This window comes from Macadamia integrifolia, chromosome 1 (assembly GCF_013358625.1).
Source record: "Macadamia integrifolia cultivar HAES 741 chromosome 1, SCU_Mint_v3, whole genome shotgun sequence".
NCBI classification, from domain to species: domain Eukaryota; kingdom Viridiplantae; phylum Streptophyta; class Magnoliopsida; order Proteales; family Proteaceae; genus Macadamia; species Macadamia integrifolia.
In genome coordinates, this window is record NC_056557.1 from 13,456,270 (window position 1) to 13,482,452 (window position 26,183).

The window sequence follows — 26,183 nt, forward strand, 5'->3', positions numbered from 1 at the left end:
TTTTTTTTTTTTTTTTAACAGCCTCAGAACAATTCTCTGCCGAGTCTGGTAAATGGGGTAACGATGCTCTAATGCATGTCTCCAATATCAAGGACCCAACAAAAGGTTTCTTAGTCAGTGACCTCTGCAAACTCAGAGCTGAAGTTACTGTACTTGGCTTAGTTATATAGTAATGGTGGACAGGTTGTGTGATTCCCTTGTATGATTTGTTATAACTTAACTGTAAATCCAGATTGTAACAATAGATACAGTAAATGTAAAATACAATCCACACATAAGAACTGTTGTTGGAGTATATATTATTCTATCTACCCCTTCTCTCACAATTACTCCCTCATTGGTTTTTTCCATTTTCAATTACTGTTTTGTATAGTCTTGAGAGTTCCCTTCCCTTGTTGGTTGAGCACAATCCCATAATATCCTGACAAGGCTTGAGCGAGTGAGTGCATAAAAAAAATACTAGTAGATTCCTTTATGATGAATTAACATTCTTGTAAATTATGAAACTTTATAAACCTTTCTCATGCTGGTTTTAGGCAATTACCTAATTGTGTAGACGAGATCCTATATGAGGTAGATTCAAGTTATCACCAAAATGCACAATGTAGGTTTGATGGCTTGAGTTGTAACTGCAGTGGTTACTAACAGATTTTCTCTGAAAGGAATTTGAATTAGTTTATTTTCTGTATTTGGGTCTAGAAATATGCTTGTGGTTTCAAACAAATTTCCTCAAAGTGTTGGTTGGGTCTAGTTTCATGAGTTCAACTCAGCCAGTATAGAAGAGATGCATTCATTCATATTCACCTGAAGCACTTAATTGTTTCAAATTACTGAAAAGAACACAAGAAAGGTAAATGGTTGATGGCTTCTACAATCATCAATTGTTGTTTTAAACTCCAAAATCTGTTAATAATTCCTTAAAGCAGAGGCTTCCCAACATACACCAGGAAAATAAATACTCATATAAGCACTATTGACTAAAGGTCAACCTCAGAATTCAAAGTTTAGATCTGGGAGTTGATTAGCTGAAATAAGAAAACCTGAAATTTTATAACATGATATCAAAGCTAGAAGCAGAAAACAAAAACAAACATTATTCAAATTTAAAAAATTTCCAGCTAAAACCAGAGCTGAATCTATAAAATCTGACAAATTAGTTTTTGGAAGCTTCCCAGTGAACTGAAAACCTTACCATCTCAATAAATTAAGTTTTGTAGATTTGTTTGTTCAGCTTTTAACGTGGCAGTGTTGGGTCAATGGTTCACTATCACCCATCCCCACTTCACCTGATTGAAATTTCTTGATCAGGTGTTCCTCTGTTTGTACTTTTACACTGAATGGCACATAAATAATTGGACTTCCTACTTTCGAAAACAACAAAACCTTCAAGAATGGCATTATATCCAAATTTTAGTAGAACATACCACTAATAAAAGAGATTAACAACAAAGAAAAAAAGACAGAGAGAGAAGCATTCCACTGTGCAATCAAATCTAAACAAGATCGATTCTATGTCATGAAACACAATTAAATTGATTCCTACAGAGTACAAGAATAACTAGAGAGAATTTTTCCCCAACCCAAATAATACCCCCTAACCATGACCTCAGCATGGACAGTAACACCACTGGTAGATAAATGACTCATGGGGAGAACCCAAATATTGTATCAAGTGAAAACTTCAAAATCTCAGTTTAAGCTTTTATGCATTAATAGGATAATAATCAAGTGGATGCACGGCAGGTATTGATCCCATCTTTGCAGTCACCTGTCAGGTCATTGAAAGTTTCGATCTGCGTCTTCCCCCTCAAAAATACCTCAGTGTCAACTGATACCCTCATGTAACCATCAAATTCAACTGGAACTCCATTGTTAAGTTTTTTGGTCTCTGCATACCACTCGCTGTTCTCATCCCAAAGGTCCTTATAATCGTTAAGGAAATGAATTGAGTACTTGTCCTTCAAAGGATCGAAAAAAGATGTATTAGGCTCATTAGTGGCAATAAAAACTTTCCTTCCATTGTCAATCTTCTCCTTCAGAGATGAAATAAGGGCTTCAGGTGAAGTATCAGCCGCTAAATTTGGCCAGAGTTCCTTATTCTTTGCCTTCTCACCTCTCACAACATGAACAGAATCGAAATCCCAATCCAACCTTGAGGCGATCTCAGTTGCTATGGCCATTAACCGTCTAGATTTCCAGGCGAGGTCCCATGGACGTTGAATAACAGACTCTGTCTCTCCTTCGCAAACTCTGTACCAGTAATTATCTGGCTTAACGTTTCCAAACTTCCTCATAATCACAGTGTCCTGTATCTTGGCAAGCTTCATTGGTGTGACACTATAATCCTCCACAAGGAGAAGACGCAAACCATCTTTAATCTGCCATTTCCCCCAATCTGACCAGAATTGATTCTGTTCCATTACAGATGCGGAATTCTTCAAATGCTCAAAATCAAAGTAAAACCTGAAATCTTTCCCTTCTTCATTCTGATGAGAAGAAGTGTGCATTGAATTCAAACATATAGTTAAATCCATAACCATAGTGCGATTCAAATATCGAGCTTCACCCAAAGCACACAACAAGCCCCAGAGGTAATGGCTCATGCTCTTGCATCTTTCTCCACCACCACTGTAAATCAAGTACTTGCCACGACTAAAGGAACTCTCAGATTCAACCATGGGAAGGCTATCATTAATTTCTTCTCCAACCACAGGCAAAGAAGTTTGAATCTCTGCAACATTCATTGGCCTCTTCTCGAACCCCTCTATTTGATTATTCTTCCTTCTCTTAGCATTCACACCAGAATGGTAATCTCCAATCCCAATCACAGTGTAATTGCAGTTTCCAGACCTAGAAATCACATACCTACGGTAGTCCTTATAAAAAGCAACAGTTTTTCCATGGTTAGGTCTAAATCTCCATGCCATATCACACGTACTCTCATTCGATCCATGGACAGGTTTCCCAAAACGATAGAAGTGGACATCCGTGAAATGTTCTATGGATGCTTTCATCAGCAGATTAAAGATTTCTCTATCTGTACAATCAATTGGTTTATCACTTTCACCCTTACAATCAGAATCAAGTGGGTTTTCAATGGCGACAGGAACATCAGTGATGTTGATGAAAGTGGCAAATGCAGTTTGGTTAGAAGGCATGAAATCCTCACCAGTCTTGAGAACAGTTTCATCGGATTCAAAGGTGGCATTGGAAACTGATTCGAGGAAGTTGTTTATTTTGGTTGATGGATGGAACAGAGGATCCTCAGGTTGGTAAGTGGCAGCAATGATAGTGAATATCAAGACCCCAAATACAAAGACTGTGAAAAAGAGGTTTCCAATCAGAGAAAGAGCCCTCTGTCCCCAGTTCTCTGGCCGGAAATTCCAGGATCTGGAGGGTAACGAGACACCCAACATCATTTATTTAGACCAGAAAACCTCAGGGAATCTTTAGTTAGTTATACTTCACTGAAACCTAAAATGATTGGACCCGATGAAACAAACAAACAAACACCAAACGTGCAATTCAAATTACATTGAGGGACAGCATTAGAGGTAGGACTGAAACTGAGATTATTAGACTTGTAGAAAGCTCAAGGAATTGTAGTTGAGAAACAAGGTCAACGGAGACGACGAAACAATGAAATAAAAAATCTGAATAGAATCTAGTAATTCATGACAGAAACAGATTTACATAGAAGGTAAATTGATTTGAACCCCCCAAAAAATTGGTTTTTTAGATTCAAAAAATGGTTTTTTAGATCTTGGAATTACCCACAACTGTTTCACCAAAGCTAGAAGTCGATCTTCGAAAATCTGAAGCTTTTAATCAAAGAAAGATACAAAGATATGTATTAAGAGAGCAAAAAAGCCCAAACCTTTTAATCATAGATAGATCAAAAGCAGGCAAAGAAGCAGCAGCAACAGCAGCTCAGGTTCTTCGTATTTGGAGAACTGAATCAGTCTGTGTCTCTTCTAGCATTGACCATCTCCGTCGCTGCGTGAGCTTTGCTTTGCCTGCCCTTTTCAAGGAAAGGCTTTTCTCGCAGGATTCTCTGGTCAGAGATTGACAGAAGATTAAAACTGAGTAGTTTTCTCATATAATAAACAAAACGTGTACTACGCGCAGAGTGCGCACCTTGGGAATCCATGGTCAACGGATTACGCACGGTGCGCACCTTCGGAATTAGGAGTTGGGATTCAATGTCAACGATCCCCCCACCCCCACACCCTCCTCTCCCCTTGGGGTAATTCAAAGCTTAACCTTGGAGTAGACTGGGAAAAACCCATATTAAGAACTGCAATCTTCTTGGGTAGGTAAGGAAAACTCCATTCCCATATAAGACCTGCAACTTCTAAAGTTCCCACAAACCTTGGACGATCCTCTGTTTTTCTCATCCCTGTTTTTCCTTGTTTTGTTACTCGCAGAACGCGACACGTAGACAATTTTAAGACCAACGCACCGGATGTAATAATCTTCACCCAATCTTGACCGTTGGTCTCGTTGTTGTACACATGTCATGTTCTGCAGGTAGCAAAATAAGGAAAAATATGGATGAAAAAAACAGAGGATTTTGATCCGCAAAAAACACCCGAGAGCTAACAAAAATCACATAACCCCTATATGGCTATGTGGGTAGCCCCAACGAGTGGAGAACAGTTCGCAATTTTGCATAATTTATGAGCAAATGAGTGGGAACTTGGCAGGAGAAAGGTTACTTTGAAGCAACCGACCAACGGCAAAATGCTTATTTGACAATAGGGTCTATCCATTCATTTTTCATTTTTTATTTTTTAATGGACTCTCTCTCTCTCTCTCTCTCTCTCTCTCTCTCTCTCTCTCTCTCTCTCTCTCTGTTTTTTGGGGGAAGTGGGAGGGATAAGGTACGTAGGAAGTGGCTTGAGGAATGCGGCTATTCCTTATGGGTTCACTTCCGCTTAGGACATTAAGTAAAGTTGTTTTACCGCATTGCATGAGAAAGGGTAGCGGCTATTCCCATGCCATTTCTTTCTATGTTCAGTAGTTCATCTTAGAAAAATCTCTTTTTCCATTTGATATTGGAGATATTGGAAGATTTATAAATTAATTTACTTATTTGTATACAAGCTATATTTTATTACATAGTCAACTCTAATTTGGTTTTACTCAAAAAAAAAAAAAAAAAAAAAAAAAAAGAAGTCTAATTTGGTTTAAATTTAACATGTGAGCGACAAACATGGTTTCAAGTATGGATATCGGTATCAGTTGAGATCGATACTCGATATCTGGTCAATCTAATTTGATCACTTGTATCGTTTTAAGGGTAAAGTAGTAAAAAAATGTTTTTTTTTTTTTCAAAAAACAAAGGCAAAAATGACTGATATGCACCAATTCAATCTAATCTGGATCAATATCGGATTGGTATCGATACTAATACCGACATCGATATTAAATCTATGGCCACAAGTCTTGGAGTGTACTATATGCTCATGAAATTTCAGTGGCATCTAATAGGCCACACTTTTACCATTAAACTATTCCAGCTACATGTATAATGTGATTATTGTACATGAATGAATCTTTTGTCAAATAAGAGAATTGGGCATCTTACATATAGGATCCAACATAATCATAAGAAGAAAATTTGAGAATGCCTTAATGAGATAGAGCATTGTGTGGTAGATATTTATGTCTATCTAGGTATACTTTGAAGACTTGCTAGACTACAAAACTTCTACATTTGAGGCAAATGAATTAATCCATTAAAATACCTAGATGAGATGATCAAATATCTTGATATAAATTTCATCTAAAATTTCAAGGGTTCCACATCAAGTACATATATGCTTAGACTCTATTTTTTTTTCTTTGGAAAAATATATGTATACACTTTTTTTTTTGTTTGGGTAGAAAGATAGGTCTAGACTCTTCAATAAAAAAAAAAAAGGGGAGGGAAAGAAAAAACTCTAAGACCCTTCCCCTAGCTTATGTGAAATAAACATATAAATATATAGATTATAATTATTTTCAAGCCTAGAAACATCCAATTTTTTTAACTAAGCTTTAAAAATACATATATTCCTAATTGGGCTCAAAGCTATTAACTTGAATTGATAAGTCAAGAGGACGAACTAAAATCGAAACCATTAAAAATCGTTTAACCCGTGAAACTATTTATTAGTTGGTTTCATTTAGAGTTACCCTTCATACCTTGAATCAAAAATTGATTATTATTTGTTTTTTTGGTAGAATTGAATCAAAATTGATTAACACCCTTAATCTTGTAGGTCTTTCTTTTCTATATATAACATTGGGTGTCTTCTTATATTAATTGGACCCATCACCTAATAATGTATGCTTTTGGATTGATGCCTAATAGTTTTTACTTTTTACCAAAAAGAATAAAAAAAGTGCACCTCATGGACCGAATTATTTGACAAAATAGAAAAAAATTAAGACACGCCCGGTGGGACTCGAACCCACAATCGCCTGATTAGAAGTCAGACGCCTTATCCATTAGGCCACGGGCGCTTGCTGGTATATAGTGTAAGACTATAAAATATAAATAATAAAGAATAAAGTTAGCCCAATTCCATCCATCCCAAATGGGTTAACTTTTTTGGAGTCAAACCTTATTTTATGTTTGCAGCTCCATCTACTACGGTCTACCCTTTGCTTGACGAAATTCAACATGCTTCTCCACTTGGGACTTTGGCACTGCAATGATTCATTGTTTGATAAGACCAATTACAAATAGGGGTTGATAGCCTAATGGTGAAAATGCCCTCAATCCATCATCACTTGAGTCGGTTAGCTGTGGGTTCAAATCTTAGTCTACCCCACTATTGTATTTTGGTCCTGTGAAAACCCCCGCTTGCTGTATAGGGACTTGTCCAAGGGACTATGATTACTATCATCCGTAAATTTTTTCAATGTTTATTTGACATTTATTTTTCATAGGAAAATTATTTAAAATAAGGCTGGGATGCAAGTGTTTGTCTTTCTTAACTGCGACTCAAAGAAGAGGTTGCCTCTTAGCACCTGTCTCTCTTTCCTACCCATGGAAGAAATTTCGTCGGAGTAGGAGTCTGAGGGCACTCATTTGTTGCCTTGAATTGCTCCCCTGTTTGCACCAGTGAGTTTTTTGAATATATGAATTGTTTGCACGACAGGTTATTATGATTCCAAAATTTAGCACGTGTAGGGTTTCATATGCTAAATGTTGGAAGTATGTTGTATGAAGTTTATGTTCAGTTGGTCTCAGTTATTGAATTTTATATGGAGTCGGATTTTCTGATTCTGATTTCACTTTATTTGCGTTTCAATATCACACACACAAGAAATAATGGAAGAATAACAGTATGGTTCAGTTCCAGTTTGGAACCTAGTCCACGGAGATAATTCCCCCATTCAACTTAACTTCTTGGGAGAGGATTCATTCTCTTTAAATAGAGTTAGAGGAGATTTGTTACAATCACCTCTCAATTCTATTCGATTTCCTACCAATTCAGAATTAGAGTTTCCTTTAATCTCGCCAACAATTTGGTTGTGTGATGAAGATAAATTGGCTTTTAAGTATTTTTTTTTCTGATTTTATCTGATCAATTTCCTCAAAACAGCCCCATCAAAATCATTTAAAATGTAATCCCAACTCCCTTCCCACACCTTGTTAAGGCCACATGCTTAACTGACTTCTAGCGCCCTTTTTCTCTCTTTTACATTTCTCTGAGAGATCTCCATCTTGTTTCTTCTCCTTCATTATGGAAAATTTTTGGGACCTGCACAATAAAAGACCTAACACAACAGCATCTGATTTGATTATTGGTTTTTGTTGGGTGTGTTGCCTTTTATCTCATCTAGGATCAGTGAGAAGGTTATTCACCAATTTCAATACCAAATATATAAGCAACAAAGAAACCTTTTTTTTTTTTTTTTTCAAAATTCTGCTTCTCTTTTCCATATAAGCACAATTACGGGGAATGGCATTGTTTGGGAAACCATATGACACTGCTGGTCAATGGAATAGATATATTGCTTCCTGGTGACCCAAGCAGTCAGTCTCAGATTTGGAACTGTAAATGTCTGGCAATTGTTTTACTTTTGTTTGGATGAAGGGTTTGCAAAAATAGGATAATTTGATGGCTTAGCATTGGTGTTGAGTTCTAATTAGGATCGACTCAAAATCTCTATGTTGTCATTGAATATTCAAAACGTTGACTTGTAATCTATTGGCAATGTCCATGGCATTATCATTTCTTCAACCCCTCCTTCTTTGAGATCATTTTAATTTGTGATACGGCCAAATTGACTGTCCAGTAGGGTAAGGACACGCGTCGCCCACTTGGACACGTGTCACCCACCTAATAGGGGCTGCCAGGACTCTACCACGTCAACCGCGTGAAGAGAATATCCCCCACGAAGGGGTAGGACGTATCGGAGTAGGACTCTAAAAGGAAAGGAGGTAGACTCAAGGAAGACTCCTCCGAAGAAAGGAGAAACCCTAAACCCTAAGAGCTATATAAGAAGGCCCGGAAGAAAGGGAGAGGTAAGCATCAATACCCTCACCATTACTCTTATACAAAAACTGTGCGGCCAATCCATAACTTGAGCGTCGGAGGACTAACACCGGACAAAGCTCCGGGCCTCTGCCGTCTGTGCTTGTGCAGGTCAGCTCATACGGATTTTTGGCAGCAACAGATTGGCGCCGTCTGTGGTAACGACAGTAATGGTGGGGAGAACCTACAATCGTAAGAAGACAAGAGCAGTGTCGAACATGAATATGGGGGAGGAGGAACCTTCAGGGGGGCTCCCTCCCTCGACGGAGATAGAACGAGAAAGGGGCAACAATGACCGGGAAGGATCCGTAAGGTACCAGTGTTCGGCCGGATATTCAGTACGCGGAGATAGTGATCCTCCGCCCCCTCCTGAAGCGCAGGAATATGTGACAAGGGAGCAATTCGAAGCCCTCCAGGATAAATATGACCGAATGGCAGAGGCAATGAAGGAGGTCTCCAAAGCTGTCTCTCAGAAGACCGGTGGAGCACCGCCTTGCCCCCACATCCAGCCTAAGAGGGCTCGAGGCGAGGACCGGAGCAGTACAGGATCGATAAGCTCCGGTCACAACCTTTGAAACCAAGCAATGAGGGAGACTCCCGCACCCAGGGGAAGGACGCGGCATGCCGCCAGAGACCCACATGGGGAACCACGCCAGGGAGACGAACAGAGGCACGAGGACTCGGGTTTAAAGCAGATGGTCCTGGACCTGAAAGATGAGATCAAGAAGGTGGCAAAAAATCAGACGGGAGCTCGTGACCCAGACCTCACTAATGACATGGCCCTAGCTGATGAGGTCATGAGAGATTCGCTCCCGATCGGCTTTTGCCTGCCCAAGTATGATACTTATGACGGGTCTGGGGACCCCGTCAACCATCTGGAAGACTTCAAGGTCGCCATGCAGTTCCATCTAGTCTCGGAAAATATTATGTGTCGCGCCCTACCATTAACATTCAGAGGAGCGGCAAGGCTATGGTACAACCGTCTGCCGACGAAGTCGATCCACAGCTTCAACGATCTAGGCTACTTCTTCGTGAAGGGATTCTCCAGTAGCCAACCCCTTCAGAAGACCATGTTGAACTTGACCAACGTCAAGCAACATGAAGGAAAATCACTACGAAACTACATGAAGCGCGTCCAACAAGAGAAGGTCACGATTAGAGGTCTGGACTTGAAAGAGGAGTTCACATGAAGCGCGTCCAACAAGAGAAGGTCACGATTAGAGGTCTGGACTTGAAAGAGGCGTCAAGGATAAGGAGCTGAAAAGGTCTTTGGTGAAACATACACCGAGGAACCTGGCCGAGTTGAGAGCTCGGTGTGATAAGTACATCCAGATGGAAGAAACCCTTCAAGCCAATGGAGTAGAACCAAGCCTCATACAAGAGTAGCAAGCACACTCGCATTTTGAAATTTTTGCTCTTACGCACTTTTAAGTTGTAATTCCTCATCCTAAACTCTGGAGGATCTTATTCATGGAAAATATGAAAGCTAGTTTACGGCAATTAAGAGGAACTCTCCTGTTTGGTGACCTTAACTCTGCCGAATGAATACTGACGAAGGTCCTTACCTCGGTTGGGAGTTCAGGTCAAGGCCGAACGGACCTGACCGAAGGTCCTTATCTCGGTTGGGAGTTCAGGCCATGGTCAAACGGACCTGACCGAAGGTCCTTACCTCGGTTGGGAGTTCAGGCAAGGCCGAATGGACCTGACCGAAGGTCCTTACCTTGGTCGGGGTCTCGGACAAGGCCGAGCCAAACTGGCTGAAGATCCTACCTCGGACGGTGCTCGGGAAATTCCGAGTTGAACTGATGAAGGTCCTTACCTCGGTCGGGGTCTCGGACAAGGCCGAGTCGAACTGACCGAAGGTCCCCCTCTCGGTTGGGAGTTCGGCCAATGCCGAACGGACCTGATCGAAGGTCCCCCTCTCGATTGGGAGTTCGGCCAAAGCCGAACGGACCTGACCGAAGGTCCCCCTCTCGGTTGGGAGTTCGACCAAAGCCAAACAGACCTGACCGAAGGTCCTCACCTTGGATTGGGAGTTCGGCCAAAGTCGAACATACCTGATCGAAGGTCTTCACCTCGGTTGGGAGTTTGGCCAAGGCCGAACGGACCTGATCGAAGGTCCCCCTCTCGGTTGGGAGTTCGGCCAAAGCCGAACCGACCTGACCGAAGGTCCCCCTCTAGGTTGGGAGTTCGACCGAAGCCGAACGAACCTGACCGAAGGTCCCCCTCTCGGTTGGGAGTTCAGCCAATGCTGAACGGACCTAACCGAAGATCCCCCCTCGGTCGGGGGCTCAGGCTAAGGCCGAGCCGATCTGACCGAAGGTCTTACCTCAGTTGGGGGCTCAGGAAAAGGCCGAGCCGAATTGACCGAAGGTCCTTACCTCGGTTGGGAGTTCAGGTAAGGCCGAACGGACCTGACCAAAGGTCCTTACCTCGGTCGGGGTCCCGAACAAGGTCGATCCAAACTGACAGATGATCCTACCTCGGACGGTGCTCGGGTAAGACCGAGCCGAACTGACCGAAGGTCCTTACCTCAGTCAGGGTCTCAGACAAGGCCGAGCCGAACTGACAGAAGGTCCCCCTCTCAGTTGGGAGTTTGGCCAAAGCCGAACGGACCTGACCGAAGGTCCCCCTCTCGGTTGGTGGTTCGGCCAAAGCCGAACAGACCTGACCGAAGTTCCCCCTCTCGGTTGGGAGTTCGGCCAGAGCTGAACAGACCTGACCGAAGGTCCTCACCTCGGATTGGGAGTTCGGCCAAAGCCGAATAGACCTAACCAAAGTTCTTCACCTTGGTTGGGAGTTCGGCAAAAGCCAAACGAACCTAACCGAAGGTCCCCCTCTCGATTGGGAGTTCGGCCAAAGCCGAACGGGCCTGATCGAAGGCCCCCCTCTCGGTTGGGAGTTTGATCGAAGCCGAACGGACCTAACCGAAGGTCCCCCCTCAGTCGGGGGCTCAGGCTAAGGCTGAGCCGAGCTGACCGAAGGTCTCACCTCGGTTGGGGGCTCAGGCAAAGGCCAAGCCGATCTGACCGAAGGTCCTCTCCTCGATCGGGGGTTCGGCCAAGGCTGAACGGACCTGACCGAAAGTCCTCACCTCGGTTGGGAGTTCGACCAAAGCTGAACGGATCTGACCGAAGGTCCTTACCTCGGTCGGGGGCTCAGGCTAAGGCCAAGCCGAGTTGACCAAAGGTGCTCACCTCGGTCAGGGCTCAAGCTATGGCCGAGCCGATCTGACCGAAGGTCTCACCTCGGTTGGGGCTCAGGCAAAGGCGAGCCGAGCTAACCGAAGGTCCTCACCTCGGTCGGGGGTCAGCCAAAGCTGAATGGACCTGACCGAATGTCCTCACCTCGGTCGGGAGTTCGGCCAAAGCCGAACGGACTTGACCGAAGGTCCTCACCTCGGTTGGGAGTTCGGCCAAAGCTGAACGGACCTGACCGAAGGTCCTCACCTCGGTCAGGGGTCAGGCTAAGGCCGAGCCGAGCTGACCGAAGGTCCTCACCTTGGTCGGGGGCTCGGCCAAAGCCGAACGGACCTGACCAAAGGTCCTCACCTCGGTTAGGAGTTCGGCCAAAGCTGAACGGACCTGACCGAAGGTCCTTACCTCGGTCGGGGTCTCAGACAAGGCCGAGCCAAACTGACCGAGGGTCCTACCTATGTCAGGGCTCGGGCAAGGCCGAGCCGAACTGACCGAAGGTCTTCACATCGGCTGACTGAAGCTCTCGGTTGCAAGCAGAACTAAAGCCTAAGCAGAAGGAATAAGGCCGAAGGGACTAAAAAAAAAAAAAAAAAGAGGGGAGAAGAGAAAAGATGAAAATTTTGATTACTCCCACAGGAAGAGTCTCCTGACGGGAGTAAGGGGGCTCCTGATACGGCCAAATTGACTGTCCAGTAGGGTAAAAACACGCGTCACCCACTTGGACACGTGTCACCCACCTAATAGGGGTTGCCAGGACTCTACCACGTCAACCGCGTGAAGAGAATATCCCCCACGAAGGGGTAGGACGTATCGGAGTAGGACCACTGTTAGTTAAAACGCGTTTTAAACGCGTATCCGTTTTTTAAGGGTAAAATAGGAATTTTATTAAAAAAATTAATTAATTTAAAAAAAAAAAAAAAAAAAAAAAAACTATTAGTAAAAGTGAAGAGTGAAGACAATATGGTACTTGGTTTTTTGTTTTTAACTTCCATACTATCTATAGGAAAAAAATATCATCTTTTTATAGCCCATTGAGTAAGGAGAAGCTAAAGCTAGCAAAATCTCATTTTCTTGTAGCCCATTGGGCTATTTTATCTTGTGACTCCTAGAGCTTTTGGAATATTAGATGCATGTATACAACTAATAATCACTCAAATTGCATGAGTATACTACCGTTTTTTTGGTTTCGTTTTTTTGAAAACTACACGTTTAATACTCGTACTGTTCGTTTACGTCAGTTTGTCGTTCCCTGTTTTTTTTACCCTTTTTTTGACCGTACCGTTTATCGTTTTTATCTGTTTAAAACCAGTACCGTACGTTTCCATTTTTTTGCCGTTCCCGTTTTAACTAACAGTGAGTAGGACTCTAAAAGGAAAGAAGGTAGACTCGAGGAAAACTCCTCCGAGGAAAGGGCAACCCTAAACCCTAAGAGCTATTTAAGAAGGCCTGGAAGAAAGGGAGAGGTAAGCATCAATACCCTCACCATTACTCCTATACAAAAACTGTGCGGCCAATCCCTAACTTGAGCGTCGGAGGACTAACCCCAGACAAAGCTCCGGGCCTCTGCCGTCTGTGCTTGTGCAGGTCAGCTCATACGGATTTTTGGCAGCAACAATCTGTCATTAATTTTCACCATATATTTACTTCTTTAACTGTTGTATATTGTTATTGGGATCTCATTGTTATTAGAGATCTGACAGCTTAGACTATTACCATGAGAAACCACACAATTAGAAGCATTCAGACAACACCTTTTTGTCTCTCATGCGTACTGCTTCAATTAAGCCATGTAATACAAGTGCTCTTAATCTTTCCTCTTTAATCTTTCTTTTATGATTTGAAAACATTTTTTCTTAGTTTAATTGACCTTTGTGTTTAGATTGTACGAGTTGTGTGTGTTAGAGGTTGAATTCTTTTTTTATATTTTTCATACTTTTCTATCATCTCCTTTCTAGTTTCTTATAGGTTGTGTTATTTGTACTGAAGCAAAGACAACCAATATCATAACTATTTTTCTTTTGTTTTGTTAGGGTGGACGAAGACGATGGCAAGGAAGTTTTATGTTGTATATGAAGAGTATAACCGAATTATATACCGGAGTTGGCTGGAATGCAGCAAGCAAGTGACTGAGTATCGAAGAGCTGTATTTCAATCATACAACTCTCTAGTTGAAGCAGAACATGAGTGGCAAGGCTTTCAAGCAAAAAGCTACATTTGGAACAAAGAGGGATCATTACAAGGGAATTGCTTTTCTAAACATACTGTTTTTTGGGAATGGTCCTTAGATGTTTGGATGAGGTTCCTTCAGATGGAAAGAAACCCTCCAAACGTGTTGTGTGTGGAGGAACATCCTGTTTCTTGCCTTGTTTTTCTTACTTATTGGAATCATAATTGAATATTGTATTCCTCACTAAACCTACTATGTAACTCTCATCGATTGACGATTTAAGCTAGTTTACAATTGAGTTTCTTATTTCAATGAGATTTGCATGGTTGAAATGCATACAATTGTCATAGAGAGCAATCAAAGTGCTCAATTTCTATTATTTTGTGGGTTGTTATAAAGGCCAAATAAACTGAAAATTATATTCATTTATTGAACATAGAATACAAAGAAAGTGGAAAATTAGCGGGAATCACACATCGATCTTGATATAGTAAATGAAATAATCATTTTAGTCAAACAAGTAATGAAATTCTCTTCCCTAGTCTTACTTATGGGTTATTCCATGACTGTGTACCGATACCGCGTAGATCAATATGAATATGAAGGCGTTAATAATTTTTTTTTTTTTTTTTCCTTTTCTTCAAGCATTATCTACATTGAGTTCGGTACATTGTTTCAACTATCGTATAGGCTGCATTAGATCCGCATCGCTGAAGATCGATCTGGATTGGTTGATGTTTTCGTATTAGTGGGAAGAACAGTAAAATTATACTTGCTTCGAACTTCTAAGGGCAAAAGTGATTGATTTGCAGTGAATCTTATCCATATCGATCTATATTGTATCGATAATGGCAGAGACAAATAAGTTAGAATGTTACCAATAACTAATTCCAAAATTGGAAATGTAATTGATCAAAAATTCAGTAATTGGATAACAACACCAGAGATTGCAATATGGAAGCAATTGATGTCTGTCAATTTCTCATCCCTAAAAAACATACTCCACCTCTCTCAGTCATGTTACTTTTTTTTTGCCCTAAAAATACATAGAAGGTCGAATTTTGAAGAACATTAAGATAATAGAATAACAGAAGCTTATTACTCGACTTATTTAAATATCCTAACTATATTCCGATAACCCATAATTGAAATGAATATGTTTGGAGGCATTAAGTTTCTAGGCGATTTGTTAATATCCGTAAGATTACATCAAAACAAGAAATAGGTAGCTGAGAAATAAGTATCATGTCTCTTAGTTATTTTAGTTGTATATGATCATTATCCATGCTCCCCTCTGCAAATCTTCAATAACCCATCAATCTTTTTCTACCTAATTCCTTCTTAATAATAGTTGGAAGCATTGTTTGAACTATCGTATCGATATCATTGAGGTTACTGACACTGATGATGAAATATGCGAAAAGTTTTAGTTAACAATGCATAGTGATTCTTAACAATATCGAACTGATATATTATCGATATCAGTCGAGATCGTTATAGTACTGAATGATATTGATAATTATTCACTCATGATTGGATATCCAATTGTTCTGAAATTCACTAAATGGATAATGATACCCCTAATTAGGTTAGCGAATAAATTACATAGGGCATTAAAATTCTTCATTAAAGAAATGGCCAAATTGACCGGTATTGAATCTGTTAGATCAAACACCAAGAAACACGAATAATAAAGAGACAATAGATCCGTACGACACAGAGATTTAACGAGGTTCACACACCAGGGTGGTGTGCTACGTCCTCGGGCGAAGAAGAAGATGATTCACTATGCAGAAGAGAGATTACACCCTAACAGCGGCGAGGAAAAACTCGCCCTGCAAACCCCTAGCTGCGTGAAAACCCTAGAATACAATGTCTTTCTCAACAAGCAACAGTACATTATATATACTCCAAAAACGTGGGTCGACCCATCGGGTCGCGGTCGATCCGGTCAAACCATACCGCGGGGGCTACGCCTCCGCACCCCCATACGAGATCAGTGATGGGCTTCGGGCTTGGGCCTATCGGCCCAACCCCTTTGCTTCCATCACAGATCTCAGAAAAATTCCCATTTAGGTCGCCACCAAAATATGTCGGATCGGGTCAATCTTCAAAACGGGTCAAGAATTCGAGACAGACTTAACAGAATCCATATCGATGATCAATTGAAAGTATCATCAAGGAAAGGGACCCTTGGACCAATGGGAGCCCTCATCAACTACAATATAAAAGAGATTTTTTTTTGGTAAAAAAAATAAGAGAAACTTAGCCAGAATATAAAGGTAAATAATTTTGAACCTTCAAAGCTCAATAGAAGGTTTTCTTTCTCAAACACCTTACGAACCTCCAATAACTTCCCAAATCTTGCATAAGCTGTTATCAAATTACTATCTGCACAAATGTTACAGAACTCTTTAAATGTTTTGCAACAATCCCATGTACTGTTCTAACTCCTTTCACATTATAGCACAACTGAAGCCAATAACCAAGCACGGCAGGATCAATAAACAGAAAATCATATAAATCAGCATTGAGGTTTTCTCTAGAATTGGAAGAGCAAAGAGAATTCCATGATTGGGTTGAAAATAATGAATCTTTGCCTGAGTAAGAATGAGATTTGGCTTCTTTTAAGAAGCAGAGCTGCTCATGAGGATCCTTAATTGTGAGAAGATACTTAATTATCCTAATCTGTTGTAGCATAAGCCTCTGAAGATTGCCTCCAGTAGTCATGCACAAGCGGTACAATATGTCTTTGACCTGCACAAGAATTTATAAATCATAATAACACTCATGAGAACTGCGTCAATGATAATCACAAAAAGAATATAACGAACATGCAGGCAAATTAAGCAAGTAATTCTCCAACATGAAGTTAAAAAGAACCATATTATAATCTATCATGTCCTCGTTACAATATTATCAAAGCGGCCAATATCAGGTCAATAAAGAGGCCAGTTCATTACATTGGTATCAAAGTGACCTCTCGACATTGATGGTGGACCAAACACAATGGGGACAATGTATCCCGTAGATGGGGTGAGGCAATAGCCAGGAAACAACCCAAAGAGGCAAAAAGACCATGAAAAGAGGTGGTGAGGTAAGCCAAGAACTTTTAGTCCCACTTTGGCAAGAGGGGAGATATTGAGCTATTGATAAATGCTGGCCTCTTTAATATGGTATGACTAAGGGCGTTAATCGGTTTGGTTTCGGTTTAAACGGTGAGGATCAGTTCCGTTCACATTTATTTGACTAAAACCATAATCGCACCATTTACTAAACGGTTCCACTTTCTGAAACCGTGACCATTTAGTAAACGGTTTCGGTTTCCACGGTTTCGAAACAGTGTTGGTTTCACGGTTTTAAACAGTTCAGTTTCGATTTATTCCATATGGTTTGTAAAACGGTTCACAATCGGTTTGTTACAACTTGCAACCATCTCTAAACTGAAGATCATAAGCTTATCAAAAAATAATTAGCATCTACAAATAAGAGATTCTATATTAACGATGGTATGTCTTAATTTGATAATCTAGTGCTATTTCTTTGCATGGTCATTCTCAAACATTTAGAACTAATATCATACAACATCCAAATCCAGCCTTCTACAGCATAAAATATTAAAATGACAGGTGGTTCAGCCAAAACACTCCATCTATGATAACATAATAACATAGTAACGTATATGGATTACAAGTTCATGATCTAAAGTCTAAACTTGAATTGAATTATAATAAATCATATCAAAGCAGGATGGACACTTAATTTAATTGCTAAATGTTATATGGATTACTGACCCTTCCTTATTTAATTGTTATACAGATTAATCGGATCGGTTTAAATGGTTTAAACGGTTTCAATTCGGTTTGAAACAAATGGGTTCCGAGATTAAAACCTACCCGACCCGACCCGGTTAGCTAATCGGCCTGAAACTTGAAACCATTACCGCACCATTTACTAAACGGTTTTGCGATTTTGGTGTAAATGGATTGATTCAGTTTCGGTAAACGATTTTGGTTACAAATTCACATCCTTAGGTATGACACATTTTAAATTCACATCCTTAGCCTTGAGGGGGAAGTCCTAAAGTGGAGAGTATCATGCCAATTAAGAGGTCAATTCGTTACAACCATATATTATATTGATTCGTGTTTGTGTGTTTGTGTCTTTGGCTCTTAAAATGCATTTGATGTATATTGTGCATTTGTTGTAACATTTTTGAGACAAAATATCCAATAAGCAATGACAATAGGGACCATTCATTACTCTTTTGCTAGTGCACTATTTCCCAATCCAAATGCTATTTTCTCGTGGACATTCCTCTGATTCAAGGTATACTTTAGATAAGGCTTGAAAAGCATCATTAAGGAGGGATTGGAGTAGTAGTCAAGTGTTTTCTGACCCTTGGTTCCTTCTTTACCCGATGAGCGCACTCTCTAGTTGTTGAAGGGCATCTGATAGTTTTGTGTCCAGTGCATTCAGCTGAGGTCTCACTTCCATATGCTTCAACTGCTTTTCTAGTTTTGGATCCCTGTTAGTTCATACTTTTGGTTGATGGTGCTTGGCCTTGTAAAGGCCACTGTGGCGGCCAAGGTGCGGCCATGCGTGATAGCAATCTGATGTGTGTAGATATAGTTAGCTTTTTCACTTCAATAATGGATCCTAAGGCGATTTAGGATAATCTCCTACTCACTTTGAGTTTGCAGGTTCTCCAACTTGCGGTTAGATTGAAATACAATGATGTGATAGCAGCACTTGATCATTTGGATAGCTCTGTTTATTGGATAACTCGACTCATCATTGATAATATTTTTCCTTTCGTTCCTAATTTTGGTTCGATTAGATTTTGGTTTCTCTCTCATTTGTGTAATTCTGAGTCACATAGGCTTACTATTAGAGCCTCTTCTTTGTTTTTGTCCCACTTCTGGTGAATTGTACCACCCCCTCTCCCACTCCTAGATTCGGCTCGACTGTAGCACACCTTTGTGCTACACGATCTATAGGGCGGACTAGATGATCGACACATGAAAATTTTGAAATGAGTGGTGACGATATCTGAGGAAAGAAGGGCGACATCTATACATGCACTGCAGCAATGGGTTCAAGGAAATAAAACATGGGAGACAAAGGGGGAGGAATCGCAGAGAGGAAACCAAACTGATTTCCCTTGCTCTGTGATACCATCTTTCTACTCCATTGGTGATATCTCCGGTGGGTATTCTTCTAGTCTATATCTTCCCTTTCCATTTGGGGGAAAGCTGCAACAGTTACAGTAATGGCCACCCATAAAAGGTAGCTCATGGTTTCAGGATTTCACTACACACAGAGAGAGAGAGAGAGAGAGAGAGAGGTTTTCAGGTCACAAGTAGCTGCTAGAAGAAAACAAAAACAAAAAAAAACGAAATTGAGTGAGAGAAGAAAAACTGAATATGATGGAAAACCCAGAATTTGAAACTTGAAATTAAAAGAGATATAATTCATACATACGTTTTTATTGTTCCCTTTCCATTTTTTCAGTTCAAATCAACAAAGTTACAAGCTTGAGCGTTGGAGTCCATGATAGAACTCTTTGGCAAAGGCTTCCATTACCTGCATGTGGAGAACGAAATCAAATTCAATTCCACCATCCATATCACGGCTCTCTCTCATCAGCAGTGCTCTTGTTCTGTCATTTGATATTAACTCCACCTTCTTTGGTCTCCCCCACCCAAAATCTGTCTCATAAAACCCAAAGCCCGTCGTTCTAGCAGTTGCAAAAGCTTGCCTCGATTCGAGTTTTAACAAGTTTGAAAGGACGTGCTCCACACCTCTCAAAACTTCTTTCCGCAGTTCCCTCTTCGTCTCCCTTATCAACTTTGCTGCCACTGCAACTCCATCTCCTCTCATCAAATCAGCCCTTTCTGAAGTAATCACATAACCTCTAACACAGATTCCAAAGTAAGTTCCCGGTATAGGATTGTGTCGAGCCCTACAATCCATGGGTACAACAAGGCGTGCCATGGGATACTCTGTCCATGCAGAGCAGAAAGATGAAATCAAAGAGAGAAAATCGTAGAGCAAGCGAAATCCGTTAGGTTTCCTCTCTGCGATTCCTCCTCCTTTGTCTGTCTCCAATGGTTTATTTCTTTAAACTCACTTGTTTGTAGCTCATGTACAAACGTCTCCTCCGCCCCGGATATCGTCACTATTCATTTCAAAATTATCACGAGTCAATCATCTAATTGTGCTACAGAGAACCCGGATCCCTCACTCCTTGTACCCCTCCCTTTTGCATTCTTCTGTGAGGTTCTTTTTCTTAATAAATAAAGGAAGAAAGAACCCTACTTGCATTCCCTACGCCCACACAATTAAGTGGACCCAGCTGCCCCGCATGTATTGAATATTTTCACGCCCAGCTACATTTTGACATAAGGGGCACGTAGGGGAAGAATTCCTTTCCCCACAAATAAATCATGGTAGTATTATGCTACAAAAAAAAAAAGCAACAAGGACAATGCCATCCTTAAACCCCTTTCTAGTTGGATTACATAGGTACTAGAAAGGAGCCTCAACCGTTCAATGATAAAAGTCTTTATAGTTGTCCATTGCAAATTTTCTTTTCTCCATTGAACCCATTCCAAGAAAATGAAAAGAACCCTTATGTGTCCACAAAAGATTCATACTTAACAACACGAACTGCCAATGGAATCCTAACCAAATGTTGGCCATCAGTCCAAGTCAAGCTTCCAAATGAGCAATCCCCAAGCAACTTCTGAGTAGAACTAAATGTCACTTTGAATGAAAGCTTGGTGATGGATGAATTGAAGGATAGTGTTTGTGGCTCAACTTTCACTCTCACACCATGAGGAGATTCTACCAAAGCTCTATAGAATGAATTAATAGACCCCACATTTGTCACAATCCTGGTGACTGTTACGGTATTTCTAAGGTTTGGGATGGAGATAGAGGGGAGATTTAGATCTAACTGAGAATACTTATTTTTCAAACAAGATACTTCTCTTCCATCTAAGATGGTAATCTCTTTATTGGTGTAGCCCATGGAACAGAGGAATTGAATGTAGTTCTCTATTTTAATATCATAAATGAGCCCTGAATCTGCCACTTTCTTGAGATTGATACTCCCTCCACCCATGTCGAAAGGGTCAGCTCGTTTGCGAGTATCTCCCTGTGCCATTATTGACTGTCCATTTGTGCCAATTGTTAAGGCTGCAAGTGTTCATGGATAGGGGTTTAGTTGTTTGACATATTTGATGAACATGTTATATATTCCATATAGTTAATCTCAGATGTATATAAGACTCACCAGTAGTCACAATTGCTGATCTTATGGCAGCAGGTGACCAATCTTTGTGCAAAGACTTGATGAGGGCAGCCACTCCAGAAACATGAGGGCAAGCCATTGAAGTTCCAGACATAAATGCATATCCATGTGGATATGCAGCTAAGATGTTCACTCCAGGTGCTGCTATATCAGGCTGCCACCATATTTAATCTAACTTCAAATGCTAATATACAACAATGAAGAAATCCTAAGAAGATGATATTTTTAATAGAGATATGCTATATTAATGCAATAGATATGCACTAGAGCCTAAACATACCTTTAACACAGCAGGTGACAAAGAACTTGGTCCTCTAGATGAGAAAGAGGCCACTTGTGGGGATACCCATTTTCCAACTAGAGACTTTGGCAGACTGAGTTTCACAACTGCAGACTTGTCCCTGGAAAAAGGGACTAAATGTCTTAGTCAGCGTGATCCTTTAACCCGCAGAAAGTTTTTGGCCACCTAAGTTGAGTTGACCCTATGTTTGAACTTTTGAAAGGGTAAGATTGACCCTATGTTTGAACTTTTGAAATGGTAAGTCTCATTATTAACTCTCATTCGCGTTAAATCTAGGCTTGATCGATTAGTCTAATCAAGAAAACCTGAGACCAACCCAAAACATTTATTAAACGTATCGGGTTCAAGCTTGGACCGAATAATATTCGATCATCCCAGTAGGAGGATCTAGCTTGACGGTCGTTTGATCAAGACCGACCGCCTAAGGTTCCAATCCCGTAACAACCAATTTTTAAGGCCCATTTAGAGCATGTCAGTTTAGTGTTAAATAGCTTAGTAGCTCATTTTACCTATTTAGAGATGAATGGTTAAATAGCCCATTTACCCCGATTAAAGATTGAAAACTAATCAGCTTTTTATAAATGGGACTATGCCTAACCTATGAGGACTGATTACTCAAACAAACCAATCACAATATAGGATCCTAAATTAGGCCCAATTCCAAACCAACTGAATGACACCCTTACTAACAATTGTTACACATACACTTAGACCACAACATCTGCCTATTAAAAAGAATGGGGTGTCATTAATTATCTCCTTACCTTGTCCTTCTGATGTAGGAAACTATCCTTGTACCTATTTCATAATCAACTTTAATACAAGGGATGTCATCGCATGGATAGATGAGCTCATTGTGAGGTTGTGTGTATATAAGGCCGACTCCTNTTTGAAATTTTATGTTGTATTTAGTTTCAATCATTGAAACAAAATAGCATAAATCAATGCTTTGAAAAATATATATGTTATTGGTTACCATGAAATGAGAATTTTTTTTTTAAATTGAGATATATTAATATGGAAAGGGGTGTAAGCTTCCGCTCATTCTTAGTTGCAAAGTAATTTTGCTTTAGGAAACCATGAAATGATGAGGTGGAATCCACCAAAGTGGTACATCTTATTATTTCATGATTTTCCACAGGGAAGCAATGTAGGTGACATTTGCCCAAAGGTGATGTCACCAAAGTTAAGAAAATGACAGTAACCTAGAGGTTCCTAAGCCCAAAGGTGAGGGGATTTCAAAAGTTATTGTTCTTTTCACAGTAAATATAAATTTACAAGAGGACCAGTGCATTCTTAGCCCAAAGGATAGGAATGTAGTTGCAGTTGTGACTCTTGTATGGTTATTGTTGTCCTAGTGACATATTTATATGTATGTTTTGAACATAAAGATATACATCTCCAATGAAAAAGATATGATAGAACTGAGTGAAACCCACCAAAGTGGTACATTCAGTTCAATTGTATCTTCTCCAACAGTAAAGGTGATACTTTCCCAAAGGTTATGTCATCAAGGTTTGAGGATAATCATCCACATTTCAGAAAGGGATATTGAATTTGGAGTTCTTTTGCCCAAAGGTGATTGAATTCCAAAGTTAGTGTTGTTTTCACAGTTAAAAGAATAATATAAGAACATCAGCTAATTCCTGTCCCAAAGGATAGGGATACATTTTTAGTTGTAACTCTTATTTAAAATATATTGATGGTATTACATACTTTTATATTATGGTTTATATTTTGATATTTGGCATGTATTGTGTTGTTGTTACTACTGTAGTAAGATGGCAGTTCCCTCAAGTTATGTATCTTCCATCCCAATACTCACTGGTAACAACTATCAAAAGTGGGTGGAGGAATTAGAATTGCATTTAGGTCTTCTTGACTTAGACTTGGTACTTAGGGAGCCTAAACCTGAGCCTCTCACAGACTCGAGCAGAAGTGCTGAAAGGACCAAGTTTAAGAAATGGACTGAAGCAAACAGAAAGTGCATACTGGTTTTAAAAAAGGCAGTTCCTGAAATTATACGTGGGAACATAGAGATCAAAGACACTGCAAAAGAATTCCTGGATGCTATTAAAGGTAGATTTCAACACAACAAGAAAGCTGAGAAAACCACATTGATGACCAGACTAATGAATACAAGGTATGATGGATGTGGGAGTGTTAGAATACATTTTGGGTGTAGCTACTGATGCTGGTAAACTTAAGGATCTTGGAATACAGATCGATGAAGAATATATTGTACACATTGCACTGAATACCCTCCCTAGTCAGTATAAGGTTATCCAATCTACCTACATTGCACTGAAGGATGATTGGAGCCTAAATGAGCTCATTTCCATTTGCACTCAAGAAGAAAAATTGAAACAAACTAGGTTTGAGAGTGCACATGCAACTTTTCACAAGGGATCTTCTGGTGGACCAAGCAGAAGGAACAAAAATTTTTCCAACAGAGGAAGCGTCAAGCCATATGACAGGACTAATAGCTCTCAAGAACTTGACACATCTCAAAAGGCTCAGGATGAAGAGAATATCAACAACGTAGAGTGTTTTTGGTGCCATAAGAAAGGACATGTGAAGAAGGACTGTTTTATTTTCAAGAAATTGTTAGAGAAAAGGAAGAATTCTGGGGTTGATAAGCAGAATGATACTAATAAAGGGTGAGGTAGACTGATCATCAGCAATTGAGAGCAAGTAAAATTTGGTCACATCAAGTAGTTAGGATTTCTTTACATACAGTTATTTGAAATGCTTGATTAGTGGGAGTTCTGGTTTTGTTTAGTATTTGTTTATGTTTTGAACCTTAGCCCGTATGTTTTGGGGCACAGTTTGATGAATTATGGTTAAGTTTTAGCATTTACATTATGCACAGTTATTTCTTGAAATATTGGTTTATGATTTCATTTGAAAATGTTTTTATAGGCAGTAATTGTCTCAGTTTATAGGCAATATTTTGCCACAATTCAAAAGGTAATGTTTGCCACATTTTAAGACAGTATTTGTCACAGTTCATAGGCAATATTTGCCACAGTTTATAGGCGGAAGGCCACAGTTAGATATTAACCACAGATCAAAGGCGATTTGCCACAGTGAAGGTTAATATCACAGTTAAGGACCTACATGGAATGACAACAGTGTAATTTGAGGATATGTCAATATTTCTATGATGGTATCCCACATAGATTCGTGTTAAGAAACTTACTTATGTTTGTAATAACAGAAAGTTGTATGCCGTATATTGAGGTGTATCTTCTGCTGTTATTCGATGTGAGTGGTTTTTCAACTGAATCACAGTAAGAGTGGTTAATGTAATAAGATTATATGGCCACACCAATTTAAAAGACATCCTTATAATTAATGTAGCCCAAGTGGGAGATTGTTGGATTTATGAGCTAAATTAATTATTCGGGTTGATTAAATGGGTAAGAGTCAAATTGCATGAACCGGTTCGGTCCACTCTCAAGCTTAGGGATATGCTGGCTCAACCCATTGTGGTTTAGGGTTTTGAGTGCAGGACAGTATTATAAATACTAGGTTTTGGGTCCCTACAGCCATTATTCACTCTTTCCCACTTTACCACTAAAGTGAGAGAACCAAGGAGGTTTAAGGGGTTGTAGAAGATCCATAGCCAAGCCAAGAGAGCGAAAGTGGGAATGACCAACATCAATCATCTTCAGCATACTAGGTGAAAGGTACAAATCGATCCTCCATAATTTTATTAGATTCGTGTTCTTGTTTTTCCTGTGTGGTTTCCTCCATAGGGTTTCAATCTCAAACCCATAGGAAGTTCTAACAATTAGAAACATAAAACCAAGATATAACCGACAAACTCACATCATACAAACCAGGTTTCAGTGATACAAAGCAGGCACAAAATCAGGAAAATGCACATCAAAAACAGAAAACAAAATAAATAAAATACAAAATCCACCATAAAATGCAATTTCCAAAACCAACTAATAATTGTCACAGCCACAACTAACATAAGAAGAGATCATAAATCCAGAACACAACGACCATGTCAACCATTTGTAATCATCAAAAGGGATAAATTGATTAAAAACCAGAATGGAAAAGAATAAGACATACCCGTCAACACAAAGACGTGATCCCTGCCACCAGACCGTTTCCAAGCATCAGTACCACGAATCAAGTCCACCACATGCTTCTGCCTCTCATAATCCTCATTGCCAATTTTTTTTCTGAACGCCCCCTTCGCCATACCCAATTGCATTTCTGCACTAAGGGTCGCAAAGAACGGCACAAATATCAGCTTCCTCAATATTAAAAACCCCCCTCGCAAAAGACCCTCCTCTCAATTCCTCGGTAGTCATCAGATCACCCAAGATCCAGTACTCAGCACTGTACTGCTTGATCAATGGGTTCTCCGGGTATGGAGGGAATTCGAGCTTCCCTTTCGAAGAAATCTCAGAACGTAGTTCATTGTCGACATCGCTGCCGAGTCTGGAATCACCTTTCAAGGTCCTGTATTTTTCTAACAACCCGTAATTGAGTGATCTGGGGAGATCTGCAACGTAGACTCTGATGGATTGGTTGCTATTTTCGGGGATTTTGTGAGAGGAAATGAGAAGTGAAAGGGGAGTAGAGTATTGTTGATGGGTTGTGCAGAAGACGAAGAAAAGAGAGACTGATAGAACGCAGAGAA

At 40.2% G+C, this 26,183-nt stretch overlaps 3 protein-coding genes and 1 non-coding gene across 4 annotated transcripts in view; 1 reads left to right on the forward strand and 3 right to left on the reverse strand.

Annotated features, from left to right (window-relative positions):
* The window catches only part of LOC122083984 (MATH domain and coiled-coil domain-containing protein At3g58360-like), a 3,037-nt gene extending 2,726 nt beyond the window's left edge, over positions 1–311 (forward strand). The window contains exon 5 of the mRNA XM_042651955.1: positions 22–311. Within this exon, the coding sequence (XP_042507889.1) occupies positions 22–170 (149 nt within the window). The 3' untranslated portion in view covers positions 171–311. The remainder of the gene's footprint in view (positions 1–21) is intronic.
* Positions 312–1,456: 1,145 nt separating this feature from the next.
* Positions 1,457–4,369, reverse strand: LOC122075652. Its single transcript, XM_042640768.1, has 2 exons — positions 4,138–4,369; positions 1,457–4,054 (listed from the first exon to the last, which is right to left on the reverse strand). The coding sequence occupies exon 2, from the start codon at positions 3,417–3,419 to the stop codon at positions 1,725–1,727; it is 1,695 nt and encodes a 564-aa protein (XP_042496702.1). The 5' UTR covers positions 3,420–4,054; positions 4,138–4,369; the 3' UTR covers positions 1,457–1,724.
* A 2,068-nt stretch (positions 4,370–6,437) lies between these two features.
* Positions 6,438–6,510, reverse strand: TRNAR-UCU. The gene has a single exon. It is a non-coding gene; the product is annotated as a tRNA-Arg (tRNA).
* Positions 6,511–20,532: 14,022 nt separating this feature from the next.
* LOC122065799 (subtilisin-like protease SBT3.8) lies at positions 20,533–25,751 on the reverse strand. The gene is made up of 4 exons (XM_042629679.1): positions 25,582–25,751; positions 21,497–21,617; positions 21,199–21,370; positions 20,533–21,101 (listed from the first exon to the last, which is right to left on the reverse strand). Exons 1-4 carry the CDS (start codon positions 25,749–25,751, stop codon positions 20,533–20,535), a joined length of 1,032 nt encoding a protein of 343 aa, XP_042485613.1.
* Positions 25,752–26,183: the final 432 nt, after the last annotated feature.